The 19,637-nt window shown below is 36.4% G+C and overlaps 1 protein-coding gene across 6 annotated transcripts in view; it reads right to left on the bottom strand.

The window, feature by feature from the left end:
* Window positions 1–19,637, bottom strand: part of LOC113049916 (serine/threonine-protein phosphatase 2B catalytic subunit alpha isoform-like) — a 39,141-nt gene that overhangs the window by 9,158 nt on the left and 10,346 nt on the right. For all 6 annotated transcript variants that reach the window (XM_026212659.1, XM_026212661.1, XM_026212662.1 and 3 more), the window contains 9 exons: window positions 18,762–18,959; window positions 14,895–15,019; window positions 7,346–7,457; window positions 2,203–2,348; window positions 1,957–2,096; window positions 1,694–1,771; window positions 1,323–1,417; window positions 730–855; window positions 274–351 (listed from right to left, as the gene is read on the bottom strand). In XM_026212659.1, coding sequence (XP_026068444.1) covers window positions 274–351; window positions 730–855; window positions 1,323–1,417; window positions 1,694–1,771; window positions 1,957–2,096; window positions 2,203–2,348; window positions 7,346–7,457; window positions 14,895–15,019; window positions 18,762–18,959 — 1,098 coding nt within the window. The remainder of the gene's footprint in view (window positions 1–273; window positions 352–729; window positions 856–1,322; window positions 1,418–1,693; window positions 1,772–1,956; window positions 2,097–2,202; window positions 2,349–7,345; window positions 7,458–14,894; window positions 15,020–18,761; window positions 18,960–19,637) is intronic.

Below are 19,637 nucleotides of genomic sequence, written 5' to 3' on the forward strand. Positions count from 1 at the left end.
ATTCTACTCTCCACAACGGACTGTCTGAGCAGGAAGTATCATACGATGACATAAGCAGACATCAGACCTCCAGGGAAAGCATCTTAGACCACTAGAATGAGAGTTGGACACTCCTGAGGACCTGTGGTCTACGCTGATGATGACCAGACATACATACGCTTACACACACTCTCAGCAAACACATTCAAACTTTTCTGCATGAAATGAAGTCACTGAAGCTTACTAAACCTTAATTAATCTTTTTACTACATGAGCGTACAAAAACACCCTTACCTTCACACAAGTCGTCTCCTTCTGACATGAGTTCATCATCGGAGCAGATGTTTAGGACATTGACCAACATCTCAGTCACTGTAAGAAGTCAAACGTCCATGTTAGAGCTGCAATATAAGCTGCTATTTCACATGATATCTATGTAGTTTCTTTGGTACAATATTCCTAGACTTCCTAGTTTACGTGATAAAAAAATAAATAATTTTATATATATAGCTTACAACCATGTAAAGACTCAGCAAGTCTCAGATGATTTTGTAAAAGGTGCCCTTGAATACGCTAGAATGACGTTAATATGATGTTTCAGGTTTGAGTTTTTCTGTATTCTTCCCACTGAGAGGACAAGGTCAGCCACCAAAGACACGTCATCAGCAAGGTCATTCTCCGCATGTCAAATAATCACCATCTCAGTCTAACAGTCCCTACAAATCACAACCCTCGCATTTGGACACATACCTTTCTCACCAACAAAGGGCAGCGACCACGTAAACACATCCATGAAGTTGGGTAACCAGTACGGGTGAGGAGAGCAGTTGAACTGTCTAATGTTCATGACATTGTTTTCATATTTCAATACAGCCGCTGAGAAGGAAACACAAGGGGAGATGTCATGCACATTCATGAAAACCAACAAAAAAGAAAAGCAACCTGATAGGCTTCCACACAGGTTCACAAACAGTCAACCAATACTTTCCATTCTACATTTCTAGACACTTTAGAGTCCGTATAAGGCAATAATTATTGCAGATTTGCAGGGTATATTTTTTCTTTGCACAGGCTTTGGACTGTATCATAATATACGAGTCAAAAGTCTATTGTAAATTATTTAAATAAGTAAAGAAAAACTCATTCCTATTAGCTGAGAATGTGGGACTGCCAAGTTGATTGTGAATTCAGTTACGTCACTCGTAATGCTTTATCAAATTGGCCGAGAGTTACGTTTCCAAAGTAATAATGAGGTTAGGTTTTGTTTCAGGGTCTGAGAACAGTTTGAGGTTATGAAAAGTACGAAATTTGAGGCCAACATACTTTCATATCAACTTACATACCTTTGTTGTTATAGACATCTAGGTAATTTGGTGCTGAGAAAATGGTAATTAATGAAGGGAAGCCTGTTGTCTGACTTTTTCTGTACATCCTGTACCTGAAACAGAGAAACACACACAATCTGTAGACGAGCTCAGCGTGACAACAAAGCATCTGGCACAGATCAATAAACAAAGTGCTCTCTGTCATTGTTAGATAATGTACTCTTGTCAAATTCAGTGAGCAATGATCCACAGCTGCAGATGGTATATATATATTTTTTTTTTACTTGCAGAAACAGAAGGACTACACTGACATCAGAAGATTAAACTAGCAAAAGCGCAACTGAGCTTTTTCAATCTCATGATCATGAAACATTGTGAGTGATACTTACCCTGCGTCTTGTGCTTCATGTGCTCTGATTACTGACAACAGGTTGTTGTTTGTCAGAAAGTCACAAACTGCGGCATAACTGTCAAACAAGAGAAAGACAAACTTCTGAGTGGCTAAACTTGTAAACTGTTTTGCTACTTTTCGATAATCTTATGTATAGACATAAACAAAAACAGATGTTATTATGTTATTATAATGCTGAATAAATCTTCTTTTCTCAAAATCTGGGGGATCTAGCAGGTGAATACAGCTTTGCTTCAGTACCTGAAGAAATAGGAGCAGCCTCTGACCGAGTTGTGGTTAAAGTGCTCTGCCGTCTTCTCACTTCCGTAGTCCTCTCCTGGGTCGGCCCAGATCAAATCACACATAGGCCCAAATGCTGGGGGCTCCTTAAACCTGTCTAACTGTAAAATACAGTGTAGAGACAAAGAAAAAAAGAGACATGAACACATCTTGTTTTATAATAATAAAAAACTGTAAGGAAAGGACAGGACATGAGCAGATGCTTACTTTCCTAATGTCATCCAAGCAGTTGATTTCTGGCGAGAGGCCACCATGTACGCAGAGGAACTGCTGGTTAAGAAGAGCTGCAAGAGGCAAGCAGTCGAAGGCATCCATACATGCGTCATAAACCCTCTCTGAATACTTTATTTTACCTGTGAAGAAATATATTAGAGTTCAGATCAGAAATAACTAAGGGGTAATCAATTGCTAATTGTGCATTAAACGATTTGAATGCATGACGTGTGGGCGAAGAAACACCTGATGCACAATGGTGTAAGTTATTTCACTTTTTGAAATAACTTATGATAACGATAAGTATGCGTCTAAATACATCTTATTAAAAGTTTGAATTAGAAGTGTTGATTTCCATAAGCAATTCAATTAAAACAAATGTATTTAAAAAAAAGTATATTATGCAAACTAAAAAGGCTATTTAGAAATATAGTTAAAATACAGTAAAACATATATATATATAATATTTGTATTATTACAATTTATTAATTTATAATTACTTTAAATCCAATTTATTTCTGTGATGGATAAATTTTTTATCAATTTTGTTGTTTGTTTTTGTTGGTGTTTCTAGAACTGTATGATCATTATAACGTTCAAAAGAACAGTATTTATTTGAAATAGTCTTGTCTTGTAACGTCATACTTTTTTTTTTAATCAATTTAAATAATCCTTACTCAAAATTCGAACCTTTTACTGCCCCCCACAACAAAGAATTTGCAGCGGTACTTTAAAACATTCCAGTAAATTGCTTGCTAAAAATGTATTTTACAAATGAATTTATCAAATCAGGACTTAAATATAAAAACAAGCGACTCCATGTGCTGCTGAAATAGACCTGCTCTTCAAATCAGTACAAACAGTATTTATTTAGTAAAGCAGTAAATGTCATAATCAAAACCATGCTAAATTATTTGTAAACAATAATACCCCATGATGTCAGAACCAGCATGTCTGTATGCAGGCAGACAGTAATAACTCTACCTAAAGTGACAAGACCTGCCACCAAGCAGACACAAAAGCAGCAGAGACTATTCAATTATATTCAAATGAGTCTAATTAGTGCAATGCGAATCCTTAATTCAGCTGCTGATTAAGCTTATAAATACTTTAGTATCTGGACTGAAGTAGTCTCATCAGTCTTGTCTTCTGGTTTCCACTAAATACAGCTGGGTTATTCACCAAACCGTATTACACATTCGCTCCTCGAGCGAGGTCTCATGGAGAGCACTTGGGCTTCCACTGAACATTCAGCATGATACCACCTCCATCTTTGTTATGCAGAGCACAACACCCATGCTATTGTATGAGTTTAATGGCAAACAGTGCTCATTTCAAGCACAATAGACTAGTACCAATGACCCATCCAATACCAAAACCAGGGATATAAAATTAGACCTTCAAAAGAACCTTCATTTAAATGTCATTAGGATTTTACCAATAAGCAAAAGCATAATATACTATAGCATAATATAATATGCTAAAGTACACAGTGCTATTAGATTAGCAAAGACAATACACATGGCCGGGATAACCTTATGAAAAAGTATTGTACATGCTTCTTGTAGTGTACTTTTAAAGATACATTTTGAAAGTACATATAAAAAAAAGTGTACTTGCAGATAAAAATATTAAATAAAATGTTTTAACAATAAAATATAATTTGAACAATCTTATTTCATCTTATAACTATAGTGTGCCATTAAATACCACATTTAAAATGAAAGTTAAGCTATTTTAAATGCACCCAAATTAAGTTTCAAACTTACATTAACGTATATTTTAGTTTACCACAAATGTTCTCATTACACTTTAACAACATTTAAAAAAAAAAAAAACATAAGTAATTATGAAATTACATAGTAATATGAACTAAGGTTTTCCAGGTTGGTCATGTGATCTCCTAGCTGTGGCTTTAGAAATCCTGTAATAACCTCCTGGCAGATGGGAACCAAGCTCAGTAGATGCAAACCCGACTCGACCACATCAGATGAGAGAGACGAAATCCCTGTGTAGAAATATTCTTTGGGATAACAAATAATGTTTCTGTATTTTTAAGTAACAGGAATGAACCCAAGCCAGAAAAGAAGCTAAACGGCTTCTTGCGTCTCTATCCTTGCTGGTCATGCTGCACTGAATTAAGGTTTTAAATAAATTATTGTAAAAGAATGCTAATGAGATGCTTCACAATGAAAAGACACTACTCTCTCATAAATCAGGATAGGTAATGCTGTGTATAGTGTACAACGGCTCAACGAGTTTGTCTCTTTGTGAGCCAGATGAGCCCCATCCACTTCACTATGCAGCATACTAATAACTCACACCTGGACACCTTCTGGCAGCTCTACAAACCTTACTCTAATAGAGCTGTTAGCCTGTAAGGGACAAAGTGCTGTCTGCAGAAAACAGAGCACGTAAAGCCTGTAAAACAAAGACAGAACCTGTTTATGAACTCTCTCTCTCACAGCATTGAGAATATTCTTCGAGTCTTAAAAAGGTTGCTATAGATCTTAGGGAGAGTAGAGACCCATTTTAGAAAGTGAGGGACAAGTCTTAAAGGGATAGTTCACCCAAAAATGATATATACATACTAGGTGAATGGATGGATATTCTTCTTACACAAATGAATCACTTTGCTTCGGAAGGACTTTATTCACGCCTCTGGAGTAGTGCGGAGTAATAAAGCTTGGACGAGCTAGGACATTTTTTAAAATAACTCTGACTCTATTCGTCTGAAAGAAAAAAAGTCACATACATCTAAGGATGGCTTGAGAGTGAGTAAATCATGTACATTTTTATTTTTAAGGTCCTAAAAGTGGCATTTTCACAACCCATTGACGTCCACTGGAAATATGTGGAAGGAAAACAAATACTGTTGGCTGAACACAGCAGTTCGCCAAAATGAATTGACTGCACTTCTGCCCCCACAGAATATTTGGCAGCAAATTAAATATGACATCTACAATGCTCTATTAAAGAGGTCATAGGATGCCCATTTTCCACAAGTTGATTCTTTAGGGCTTAACGGAAAGTCTGTAACATAGTTTGGTTAAAATTTCTCTTTTTTTTTTCACCCTGTCAAAAACAGCTCTTTACAGAGCACACAGTTTAGTAGCATTTTCCTTAAAATGTTAAGCTCTGCTGACCCCCCCAACTCACTTCTGAACTGCTCTCACAGAGACTGTTACTTTAACCGCATTCATCGTGAAACTTGCTAATAAGCACATTATTAGGAAAGGCAATTTGCAAAGATTCTTTGTAACACCTTATACTCTCTTCTTCTGTGGGTGTAGCTGGATAACGAATGATTGGTGTAAACATAGACTCATTTATGTAGAACAGGGGCGCATTCTCTTCAAAAACAAACGCAATCCACTGCGTCTTCAGCGGGTCAGATGTCAAGAGTAAATGACGACTGCTAGGTTCATTATTACATCCAACAACAGAACACCCCAGTCACCTAGGAGTCATTCTTGTCTATATCTGCTCCGGCAGTGAGACAATGGTGGACTGATGACAGCTCACTCAGGGCGGGTCTGAGGTAAGACACTAGTCCTGTCTGTGCTGAAACGCTACTGTCAATCAAACGATCATGGGAGGGGCCTGTTTTTGTGACGTCACACAGACAGGCATCTGAGATCGGCTCGATTTGAGAAAGTGGTAAAGACTTGATAATAATAGTAGTCCTAATAAAAATAAGAATGTAACAGACCTACATTTATTTGAAATGCCAAATCCTTTTAAAGGGTTAGTTCACCCAAAAATGAATATTAGCCTGTGTTTTACTCACCCTCGAGGCATCTTAGGTGTATATGACATTCTTCTTTCAGACAAATCCATCGGTTATATAAAAAATTGTCCTGGCACTTCTAAACTCTTTTATTGAAGTGTGCGGGTGTTTTTGTTCAACAGTCCAAAACACGTTAAAAAAAGCGCACACATCTGTAATAAAATGTGCCTCACATAGTGCCGGGGTATGAATTAAGGCCTCATGTAGCAAATCCATGCATTTTTGTAAGAAAAATATCCATATTTCAAACACAATAAACACTTTACACTGCCGACTGTCGAATGCGAAGCATTCTGGTGGAAGATGCAGGGTGTATGTGTTGCGCGCGCACCTCTGAAATATGCTAGGCTCACAATGGTTTTCAGAAAACCAGTCTACTCTTGGCTTACATCGAAATCCTCTGAAATTTTTTCTTTACAAATCCTTGTTTTGTGCTTCTAATTCATGGCCGACGTTTTGTTTTGTTCTCGCTCCGCATTCATCACTAATCACACAACGCTGATGTCCTACATCATCCGCCGGAACAGTTTCCACGTATGACAGACAGTGGTAGAAAAAGTTTATTATGTTTGAAATATATTTCTTACAAAAACACATGCATTCACTACAGGAGGCCTTCATTCATCCCCCCGGAGCATGTGAGGCATGTTTTAATACGGATACATGCTCTTTATTTAAAGTGTTTTGGACTGTTGAATAGAAACAACCAGCCATTGCAATGATAGAGCTCAGAAGTGCCAAGACTTTTTTAATTTTTAATATAACTCCAAACCTGTCAGCAATGGCACCAACAGGCAGTGACCATATTGTGTGATTCTGGCATGCTGGGAGATTGAAACAGTAAATATGTTCCAGCCAAACTTGATGTAATAATACATTTCACAGCATGAGCAGCTGCCTTATGTAGTTTAAACAAGTATTATCATTTCACTAAAGTGATTCTCTCATGCAACATGATAAGTGAGACCACACAGACCCTCCAACTCCAACAAAACTGCACTGATGTGACATTAGCCATAGTCAAAGCAGTTAAAGAAAGTTATGGTCAGGAGTTAAAGTAAAAATCTGCACCGGTTATATAAAAAAAATACACTTTAAGGAACACTACAAAATAGAGTCCTGCTCTAATAAGGCAAATACATTTTGAACTCTTAACTGCAGGAAAAATGTTATACTGTTTGCACGGTAAATGAAAGTGCTAGCTGGTGACAGCTGGCTGAAAATGCAGTTTTTCAGACATCAAAGAGAGAACATGAGTGAAAACTGAGGAAAAAGGCTGGCGGAAGGTTCGAGTCAACATCACTTAGCCCTCAGCACTCCTAGATGCTTAATTCCCAAAGCACTCACATTCCTGTTTGAAGGTGAAGTATTCCGTGAGGTGCCGACACTCATGGTTGCCTCTGAGGAGGAAGAGGGTGTTGGGGTGGTTGATCTTCAACGTCCACAAGAACAGCACACACTAAAAAGAGAAAGAGAGAGAGAGAGAGAGAGAGAGAGAGAGAGAGAGAGAGAGAGAGAGAGAGAGAGAGAGAATTACAATCCTGAAGACAGTTGACTTAATGGTCACAGCTATGAGAGGAAAAGGAAGACCAGTCTCAGGCTTTTACATGACTTGGAAAACATCCCATTTTTAATCCTTTTACTGATGTCTTGAAATAAATGTGCAAAGGATTGTTTTTTTCTTTAGTTTTTTTTTTATACCTTATCAGTTTCAAAGGTTACATGGAAGCTCAAAAGTAACAAGATTTAAAGAAACGGTTCACTCAAAAATAAAAACATACCTACCCTCAGGCCATCAAAGATGCAGATGTGTTTGTTCCTTCATCGGAACAGATTTGGAAAGATTTGAAGGAGCTAATATTATAAAAATGCAGCTTTTCACTTCACAAAATGTTAACTGGTGGACTGGACTCATGTGGATTATTGTGACGTCTTTTTCAGCTGTTTGAACTCTCACGGCACCCATTCACTACAGAGGATCCATTGGTGAGCAAGTGATATAATGTTAAATTTCTCCAAATCTGTTCCTTTGATGAAACAAGCTCATCTATATCTTGGATGGTCTGACGGAGAGTAAATATTCAGCAAATTGTTTACTTTTGGGTGAAATAATCCTTTGAAATAGTCTAAATACCAATAACAATCCAATGAAATGTATACAATCATTTTACAATATTAACTTTACAAAAAAACTAAATAAAATACATGAATAAATAAAAAAAAGAGGAATTCTATACAATCTTCCAATTTCACATTTGATAAAAAAATGCCAATAATTTCCCCAAGATAAACCACTTTAACTGTGTGTATAAAAAAAAAAAATAAATAAAAAAAAAAAAGTGTAATTTCTGAGATAAAGAAAAATTTTACAGAAAGGAACATTTTACAGAAAGGGAAGATTTACCAAAGAAATCCACAAAGTAAATGTAAAAGGTTTTCAATGCCCAATGGCAAGATTATGGCAAAATCTTTGTCGTTTGACTGTTTAGTGCTCAACAGGTGGCGAAAGTGCAAAAGTGGGAGTGAGAGGTCACATGGTAATTATTTCCAATTACATTATTCTAAACAACAGGTTTGTTTGGTTCATGTACACATCTACATTTCACACTAAAGTACAGAGCCGCAAACAACACAAAGGCAATGGCATCTCACTCACACTGATCGTTTGTCAGATTGTCTACCTGATCTTCTGTACAGTAGAGTACAAGCACACGCTTTTCAGCCTCATTAAAATTGATTTATCTTAACCCCCACCCCCCCCCCCCCATCTAATTTGCATGCAAAATCCCAGACACCACTCAGTGTGGGGAGAACAGGACACCAAGGTAACCAAGGACAACAGGTGTGCATTTAAATGACATGTGAAATAATAGACACGGAGGAGGGTGTGAGCGGGGGATGGGATGCAGCAGCACCGAGATCTGCGACCGGAGCCTACGCAAGAAGAAGAATGAGCTGAAAATTGCAGGTGATAGTGGCCATGAGAAGAGGACCTGAACATAGGCTGTTACTGTTGAATGACACAAAGAAAGACACAGAGAGGAACCTGTTTTTACCGCTAGAGGTGGGAATCACCAGAGGCCTCACGATACGATATTATCACGATACTTGTGTCACAATACAATATTATCGCGATTTTAAATATATTGTGATATTCAGCGATATATTGCGATATTACAGTGCAACTTGAATATGTTCAAAAAAGTTGTTCAGACCTTTCAGCAATTGGTGCATTTGAAAGTAAATTACTGTTAAATTTTTAATTAAAATTAATAAAGCATGTAGTCTTACATCTTGGGATGCACCGAAAATAAATTTCTGTGCAGAAATGGAAACCAAAAATTGCACTTTGCTAAAAACCGAAAATGCTTTGTAATGATTATTTATTATTTTATTACATTTAACTCAAATTTTATGATACAAAAAAAAAAAAAAAAAAAAAAAAAAAAAAGACAATACAAATCAACAGTTGTGCTAGTTCACAGTTAATGCACTCTGAATTATCATGAACTAATAATGAACATTAATATTAATGAAGATTAATAAATACTGCAATACAATGTATTGTTCTTTGTTTGTTCATGTTAGTTAATACATGAACATTAATAGAACCTTACTGTAAAGTGTTACCTTAATATTACATATCAATATATTATTTTTTATTCACTTCAAATGTAACAGGATCAAATATAAGCTGTTGGATTTATCTCTTTATTTTTGGGCTAACATTAATTATCCAAGTAATTATAGTCCTACAAAGCTTTTATTATCAGAGCATATAATCATACCATAGAGTCATGGAAAGGTAGCATCTAGGGCTGCACGTTTTCAAGTTTTTCATTAACCGTTAACCGAGGCCCTTAGCGGTTAATACTCGGTTAACCATAGTGTGCCATAGTAACCATAACCATAGTAATTTCCGGACATTGGCCGAAAAAAATAAAAAATCTGACAATATGTAATCTCTCCGGTCAAATTGTCCTATTAAAACTGCCTAATAATGCCGCCCATTAACACAATCTGAATTTGAGAAGAAGCCTAGAATGTATAACAAGGAGACTCCGCGGCCGCCTCGCTAAGGCTATGACTATGAGTATGTTTGACAGGTACAATATTTGAAAATCGATAATTATTTATTTACTTTAATTACATTTATATCTGAATTTATATCAACCCATAGACTTTCAAATATCAAAATGTCATGAATTAATATGTATTTGTGTACAAAATGACATATAAACATATTTTCCTATTATACTTTGCCTGGAAACGCTTCCAACAAGGCGTCGGTTCTATTTCTAGCATGCACGCGTCGAGCCGCGCCTGAGCCGCGCGTCTCACGCAGGCAGTCTGCAAGCTCTAACCTGTTAACATGAGAGCCGAATTAAAAACAGACACGCAACGCAGCTGAGATGCTTTCGCCACACATCCAGTGTGTCCTGACCGGCCTAATGATGCCCGGGTGTTGGCTGTTGATATTACAACAAGTTTTTACTTTAAGTATATCTAAGCACTGTATTGCAATACTTGCATTTTGCCTCGTCACTCTCAATTTTAAAGTGCTCCAACGCTGTACTTTTTTTTGCCCGCTTCATATTAGAAAAATGACTTCTTCTTGTGGACATTACAAATGTCTGGGAGCGCTCTGGCGGTCTCTGGTGGTGCAAAAATTTATTACAACTAAATTCAATGCACGCCATTGACGTCACTTAACCGAGCAAAATGTTTCACTCGGTTACGCAATTTTTAACGGTTAATCGGTTAACCGGTTAACCATGGACACCCCTAGTAGCATCATTTTACCAGCGTTATTTGAGTGGACTTTCCAATATTGAGTGGAGAGTTATACTGCGCAGTGACGAGCAGAGTGAAACATGCAAACGAACACTGCCGGGCGAGGCGAGTCACACCATATATTATTATTATTATTATTATTATTATTATTATTATTATATGTAGGCTAGCTTTTTTGCTAGCATTTGACCATTTTTCTCTTTGATAATTTTCGGATGACGAAGATTGGGGGCATCCCTACTTACATCCCCTCCTTGTTTACAAATCCGAAGTCTATACATCAGATTTAAAACACAGAAGGGGCTTTCCTGATAACTTTCCGCAATACTGTCATCTTTATTTAACGAACTAACTGCATGCTTTAGGTGACCCAGCTGACCTCACCAGAAAAAAAAAACCTCACCACCATCTAGTGGATTGTCAAGACATAGATTTTATTATTCTACCAGATAGTATACTAAAAGATCAATTCTTGGCGTCCGTGTATCCATACAGTATTGTCGCAGAATATATTGTGATACTATACTGTATCGATTTTTTGCCCCTAGTTACCATCTGGTTTAATAGCATAACAACTAGTCATCCATTAACAAATCAGTAAGCTTGATTCATTTATCTAATATAACATTTAGTTATTATTAATGCTTGTTTTAGCTTTGTTTTGTGCCATGGTTTTTTAAAGGGGAGTAATTCACATAAATCTGAGAGCTTAGCATCTCGACAGTGCAGCTAGACTTTCAGCACAGTAAACTACATATGAGTTGTTACAGCCAAAACACTATTTAAGAAATAATTGGTTGAATGTAGTGAACTAAGACATTTTTTCACATTTTAGATGTGAATGTTTTTCTATTTTAAAGGTGCAGTCCATAACTTTTGGCAATCTAGCGGTTAATAAACAGAACTGCCTGTGTCTTGCAGAAGAACATTGTAGCTGTTGCCACTTCTCTCTGTTCATGTCTGTGATGAATCACACAGGTACTGGGATACTCTGCAGAGGTTTCCAGGTCAGCGATAAAAATCAAGCACGACTGCCATTCAAAACTAGATCACAACTATCCCAATCATGTTTTTTTTTTACTGGAGTTTTCCCCTCCATCTGGTATCTCCTCCATCAAAATTGCATTAAGGGTTATTGTTTAAATTTAAAAAATTGACTAAAATACAACCCACAGCAGCATATTGATCTGGCAACCCTGACCTTACCCTTAAAAACATACTACAGCATGCATAGTGCATATCCCACCTTTCCCACAGTTGAGCATATTTACAGTACAAACCTTGTCAGTGAACTATGAGGTCAAATAAATGAATAAATAAATTTATCTTTCATTAATTGTAATCGAGGTAAAATGTTAAATTAATCAAGATTTCAATTCTACGTCATATTGTCCAGCCCTAATACAAAAATAAGAAATGTTAAATTATTTTATTCTATACGGACTCGGAATAATGTTCAGCTTTGTTCATGTCACTGGAAATTACCATCTTTCACTGAAAAAGAACAACTGTATGCAAGTCACTGCGTGAAAGACCTTCAAGAATGTCCATTGTCCAACTAATTAACTCCACACAGGATCACAGTGTGAGCGGTCAGTGACATCAGTCATTCAGTGGAGACCCGCGACAAGCAGAGCGGACCATGCTTTAATGCTCTATGACTCATGTCTGACAGGTTATCAAATAGCTCCACTCAGACAACTCCTCCAGTGACACATCCAAATGAGACAGACTGAAAAAGAAAAGTCATTTAACCTTACAGCTTAACAAGGTCTCTGATACTTCTGTTCTTCATTCTAAAGCATCCTCAGCTCCTGCACTTTAACACCATCTCTTTTAAGAGTGACATTTAGTGAACTCACACAGCCTACGCTTACCAAAACCAATTAATCATACAAAAAGTAGAGGCCTGAGTAAACTACATGTAGGCAATTACTACCTCTTATTCACTTAATTTAAAGAAGTTTGTTGTCACAATTTAATCCTGTGATCCTCCATGTCGAATAGCATACGACTGACAAATATTGATAGCCTGGACAAGTTCTTAATATGAAAGTTTTGTACATACAATACAAACACATAGATTTTTCTCTAGGTGTCTTAAGTATATAAGAATACATTTGTTTTACAAACTCCATGAAACCAAAAATTATAGGAGCCCAGGACTTGCTCCTAGTCATACATCGCTATGTCACATAACAGCAACAAAAACATGAACAAACATCTTATCAGTCTTATTAATTAACATTAACACAGAGTAATAAATGTATTGTTCCATATTTGTTTGTATACCGCACGCAAGGCTTATACGCATAGTCCAAGACTTTTTCTCAGTTTTTTGGTGTATTTCAGTGGCAGAATTACAGCGCCACGTACTGGTCTGGCAAGAATCCTACATTGTAGCTCTTCTTTAGTTGATTTCATCAGGGTTATTTAGGCATACTCAATTGTTTGAAGTCAACATTAAGGCAAAGCAAACCATAATGTATTGTCCTATCAGAGCATCCCATGTAACTATGTAAAAGATGGGATAAAAACTAGAAGACCAAACACGATTGTTGACCAACAGATCTTTACTGGAGATATTATAGCATAATCTGCTTTGCTTCTTTTGTGCTTATGTGTGGTAGTTGACGCACTGTTGCTAATGTGGCAGTGTGGCCATTGATAATGCCTTAACAGATGGTTCAGAGAAGACGTCAGATTCTCAGCCAAGTAATAATGAGCCCAGACATGCACGCAATAAGTTTCCCACTGGTACATGTATAGATCCCTGAGTACTAGAGCCCTATGAAGTCAAAAGAAATGTTTCTCTCTCTCTCTCTCTTTTCTAAATGTTTTCATTTCTGGATTCTGTTTTTTTTTTCTTCAGTTTAATTCTTTTATACTCTGTTTTAATGGTAAAATTAAATGTTATAAATCCAAAAGCATGTCTAATAAAATTTATACAATTTAACAACAATTTATCAAAAGTAAAAAAAAATTACATTTATAAAGACCTATGAATTGTTTTATTTATTTATTTATGAAAAAATTCCTCAAATTCAGATTTTCCCAACTTAATTGATTTATTTGAATTTATTGTTTTAGAAATCGAGGAATCACGATTTTGAATAGAAATTACAAAATGATACAATTGGGCACCTTGACATTTTGCTGGTGATAACAGTAAAGAGAGAAGAATGTCGGCGCACGTGATAAATCGCTCACATGTGACGCACTCTGTGAAGGAAAATAAATTAAGTGCTAGGTGTCATTCACACATTTTTTTGACATAGATGCAATGCAGGCAGGGGAATAGGTAAAACATGCAAGAAGATGGGAGGGAACTTCTTTTAACTTGAGCGCAGTGTTTTTAGAATGCCGTTTCATGCATGAGGCGCTGCTAGAGACGCAAGTGCAACAGTCAAACACATCCATGTTTACCCAGAGAAAACGATGAAAAAGCAACGCAATCGAATAAAAAAACCTGTAAAGAACTACTACTGTATGTCTCATATCTCATGTTTGCATCATGGTGAATGGCTGAAAGCATTTCTGGTTAATAAAAGTATACTGGTGTTATACCTTCAGTCATTTTCAATTTGAATTACCTTCACTTGAGATTGTCTAAAATAATTTTCCTCTTATTATTTCTGAACACATAATATGTAAAAGACAAGTTTGTACAATATGTAGTTGTAGTTTTTGCATCTTTTGCAAAGATATTCAACAAGTGATTTGTTTAACATTTACATCATGTTGACAACTTCATGTGTGCAGCACTTGGAATAGAATTTTCTTTAACTCGAGGGTTAATAATGAAAAGTAACTTGAATCATGTTGTAGTTACATTTGTTTGTAATCGAAACGTTGAAAGGTTATTTTTTGTTATTTTTTTACTATTTTGACTACATCTTAAATTGGGTCACTTGAAAAATGTTATTTAAATGCAGCTTTACAGGCTACCTTTATAAATTAGCTAAAAATTTATACAAATGTTTTAAAATCCATGAATAACCAGCGTTACGGTCAGGGTGCCCAGTGGACCAGATTTTTGCAGGTGCAGATTCTGTGTTAGCCTCTTGTTCTAGATCACTTCATCTGAAGAACTTCCACTCACCTCAATACTGAAGTATCCTCTGTCTACATAATCGCCCAGGAAGAGATAGCGCGTGTTGTCGGGGGAACCACCAACTTCAAACAGCTTCATGAGGTCGAAGAACTGTCCGTGAACATCACCACATACTGGGGGTGAAAGGGAAACAAAATAAAAGCTTTACATTGCACATCAAATTTGGTGAGTGATACTTAACACTAATGGTCGACCGATATATTAATAAGATCGAAATATCGGCCGATATTTCTCATTTTATCAAATATGGACCAATACCTTTTTCTGCTAGGTCAATGTGTTCGAGACTTTTATTCTAACAGCGCTGAGAAAGGCCAGAGCACACAGTTCTCACATTCTCCCTCTTGTCCGCTGTTGTTGTTAACAGTTCTATCGAATACAGATAGAAGTCTGTCTAATAATCAGATAGAACGGTTAAAGGAATTCATGTATACAAAAAGTATTATAACGATTTCTTATATAGAAAAGCAAACATTATAATACTTTCTCTTTTGTCGACAGCATTAAGCAAATATGCATTTATATAATTTAAACAATTCTTTAAATGGCTAATGAACATTTAATTTCACAAACCTTGCAAACTCAATCGGTTGAATCCAGATGTGATATGATTCCCAATGCACATAAACTTCCCAGAATACAGAGTGCCCTGTTGGTTACAATGTTTACTTCCTTTTTAAGTATAGTTGTATTAAATATTTAATCTAAAGTATAAGTATGTTTAATTTACATATTTATTTTCTTATCCATTGTCAAATTATTTCAAATTTCTTAAATATTAATAAAATATACAATAAAAATTCCTGATGTTGAAATCAATGGCAACTGTAAGCAAAGTGGTTTTCTGTATCACATCACATTGTAAAACAAATGCCATAGGGAAGTGCTGGACTGTACAGAGACCAAACACTTCATTTAAATCCATTCTACCTGCATCATCCAGCCAGCAACGGCCACATGACTGCTCTGTCACTTAGCAACAACGACACTATATCTGAAAATACAGAGGCTGGCTCCATTTATAAAACAAAATGTATCAAGAGCCAGAGGGGTTTGTGACATCTACTGTATTAATTCATGCTCAAAGGCAGCGATATCTATAGAGGACAGATGAGCTCTAATTCATCTGCATCATAAAATACCATAGCATGACGCACACAGGAATTAAACCTTGAAGCACAACATCTTCATCAAGTAATTGAATAAGCTTAACAAGCAATTGTAAGTCACTTTGGATAAAAGCGTCTGCAAAATGACTAAATGTAAATGTAAAGCTCTGTTGGTCACTGATAAGGACCAGTTGGATTTAAATTTACTCAGATAAAGATTACTCAGACTATCCTGTATAATCTGTAAATGGCCATTATATGATTTTCTGTCACTTTATTCTATCTTTCTGTCAAATAAAAGAAACAAAACGCATAACTTATTGATAATTCTGTATTTTCTCACAAACTAGAGAGACTAGGGGGATTAGTGGTCGATCGATATGTGTTTTTTGAAAGCCGACGCCAATATCTTGGAAAGCAGGGGGGGGGCGAGAGCCAATATAAAGCCGATATAATTGTTTTAATTGTTATTAATAATATTTAAGAAATTTGAAATCATTTGACAATGTATTTTTTTAAAAAAAATGTATAAAAGAAACATGCTTACACTTTAGATGACAGTATTTTTCACAAATAAATAAATATTTAATAAAATTATAATATAAAACAAGTAAACACTGTAACAGGCCAGGGTAACACTCATTTTGCATACAGCACACAGTGAAAAAGACATGAATATGACAGTGGGCAAATGCATAATGTGCAGCATAATTTGAAGTCACGAGTTCAAAGTTTAAAGCATTAAATTCACATGGACTGACCATCAGGCAGAGAACACGTAATAATGCTGGATAAAAATGCACACTTCACAAGATTTCACAGCTAGATTCGACTGAGTTTGCATGGTTTGTGAAATTAAATGTTCATTAGTCATTCAAAGATTTGTTAAAATTATATAAATGCATATTTGCTTAATACTAACGGCAAACGAGGAAGTATTATAATGTTTGCCTTTTTATTACTAATAGGCCTAATATAAAATAATTCATTGTAATGCTTCCTGTATACATTAATTCCTTTGTTTAACCATTAGGGATGCACCGATCATGATTTTTCATGACTGATTCAGATACCGATTTTTTTACAAGCAAACTGGCCGATTCCGATACCGATTTCCGATTTTTTTTTATCTTTTAAGCAACAAACAAGAAAGAAGGAAAGTGTGCATAAACCAGATATTTGGTATTTAATAGGCCAAACTTGCTTTTGACTATTGAAAACAATAACTGTAATCATCTGAAATTAACAGCAGTAACTGCACAGTAAGTAGCCTACAGTACATTCAATACAAACATAGATGGTACAGACATCAGCATATAGCTTTTGTTTTTGAATTGGGTTAAAACTACAGAGAACTGGCCTTCAATGGCCGGTCAACCGGTGCATCCTTATTAACCATTCTATCTGTCTATTAAACAGACTTCTATCCATGTTAGACAGAACAGTTAATGACGATGACAAACAAGAGAAAGAGTGTGAGCACTGTGTGCGCTCAGGAGCTGCCACTCTCAGCGCCGTCAAACACATCGTCCAAGCAGGAAAACTTAGCGGACGATTCCAAATATCGGCCAATATATCGGCCTTTGCGATATATCAGTCGACCACTACTAGGGACAGATCAAAATAGTTGACAAGTCATCCAACATTTAACTAGCCAATTATTGAGGTCAGCCAGATCATAAACTAGGATTTTTTTTGTCATTATTAGTGTGCTTGTATAATCAGCCTCTCAAAATTTTTACAAATTGTATGGCTAATAAATAGACAAAAATAACTAAAAAACTAACTAAAAAAAATGTAATTAAAATGAATCATTTTAAATGCTCCAAGTGAATTTAGACCTTATAAATTTACAAAATTATTCACAGTATGAAAAAAGAGATTTGCTAAAAATACTTAACAGTGTTTATAAATTATTCATTTTTTTAAATTAACTTTGATAACAAAGGTAACTTATATTCAGAAATGTGGGAAATGTGCAAGCCCAATATCCATTATTAGCTGTCTGATACAAAACCAACTGATTAATTAAAAATCAAAAGAAAGATACATGTATCATGTATACCTAATTTATGTAATAAAGTTAAATGTAGACAGCATCATTCAATCACAGTCAGTTGCACTCAAAACCAGACAAAAAGTCTTCCTTTAGAGCAAATAGTCGACTTGTCACTCAGGCAGCCCTACATTTAGTTGATTAGTTCCTGCACATCCCTCCTAGTGTTCACTGAAGAATCACTTTCCACATTCCACGGCAGAATCTGTGATTATTTTCTGTGTTCCACTGATCTGCAGACAGTATCTGTCATTATGAACCAACAGCACTGCAACGGATCTCCATAGGAGTCAGTTTCCACAGCTGATTCTCCACCGTGACAGTTTTTAACACCAATCAGGTAATATCAGCAAAAAAACTCAACAGCAATGCCAATTTTTTTGGCCTGATGAAAACTTTTCACAGATGGCATATGGGCCTACTTGAACAGTTACTTATCAACCAAACCAATCGTTTTACAATTTATTATTTTATTGTTGGATAAAGGTACACACTCTGATGCCAATGAAGGGTAATAATGAATATCTGAAACGTTGCATGAAGTTTCCCTAAGGAAAAACACAATTTTTTCTTAGGAACTAGATTAAGCCTCAGCAGAACAAAAACGCAAGTCAGTACAAAGTTCATTGTAATCTAGACAGATGGTCATCTCCCTCAAGCCCTACTAAAGATACGTTCTTGCTTTCTTACCAGTGATTGGTGCCTCCACCTCTAGCATGCACTTCTCCTGCCTTAGGATGTTGGCACCATCGTTTATGACGCGCAGAGCAGCGTCCTCCTCCACACGTCCCTCTTTGATCAAATGGTTCTTCAGTATCTCAGCATTGGGTTTACCATCCACATATAGGTCCTTCACTGTCAGCCGCTGGTGAGGGGGCAGTGGCACTGCTGTAGGTGCAACAAGAGTAAAATATCAGCTGACAATTCGCACAACTTTAACAACATCAACAAGGCAGCTTCAAGTATGGATACAAGCTTCAGTCATAGTGTAAAAAAAAGGAGATACTAAGTGGTTCATGCACACTAAGAGCGATAAAAAGCAATTTGAAAATAGCTAAGGAATAGGGATGGGAACCGAAAAGAACCGGAACCGTGAGCATTTTCTAAGTTTCGGTTCTAAAAATGGTTCTTGTGCAACACGTGACCAAGCGCTGTGAGCAGCCATGTGCCGCTGTTCTGAATATTCGGCGTTTCCCGTAAAGAATGTCACGAAGTGAATGACAGACACACCTCTCTGCCTCTTTAATTACTGAGCACATTGATTCCAATAACGCACATTCCACAGACTCGTTGCGCTGTCGCGTCTTTAATTGCCGAACACATTGTTTCTCACGACTGTATGTACACTCGTGCCTTTGATAACTGCACATCGTTTTGTCTGAGGCCGGCGATACACTGGATGCGTGGCGCAAGCGTCTCAGCTGCGTGGTGTGTCCGTTTGGAATTCGGCTCCCATGTTAACAGGTTAGAGCTTGCAGACTGCCTGCATGAGACGCGAGTCTCAGCCACGCTCGAGCCACGCGGAAAACGCGTATATATATTTATATTTTTGTCATGAAGACAAGA

Source organism: Carassius auratus, chromosome 30 (assembly GCF_003368295.1).
Source record: "Carassius auratus strain Wakin chromosome 30, ASM336829v1, whole genome shotgun sequence".
Lineage (NCBI taxonomy): Eukaryota > Metazoa > Chordata > Actinopteri > Cypriniformes > Cyprinidae > Carassius > Carassius auratus.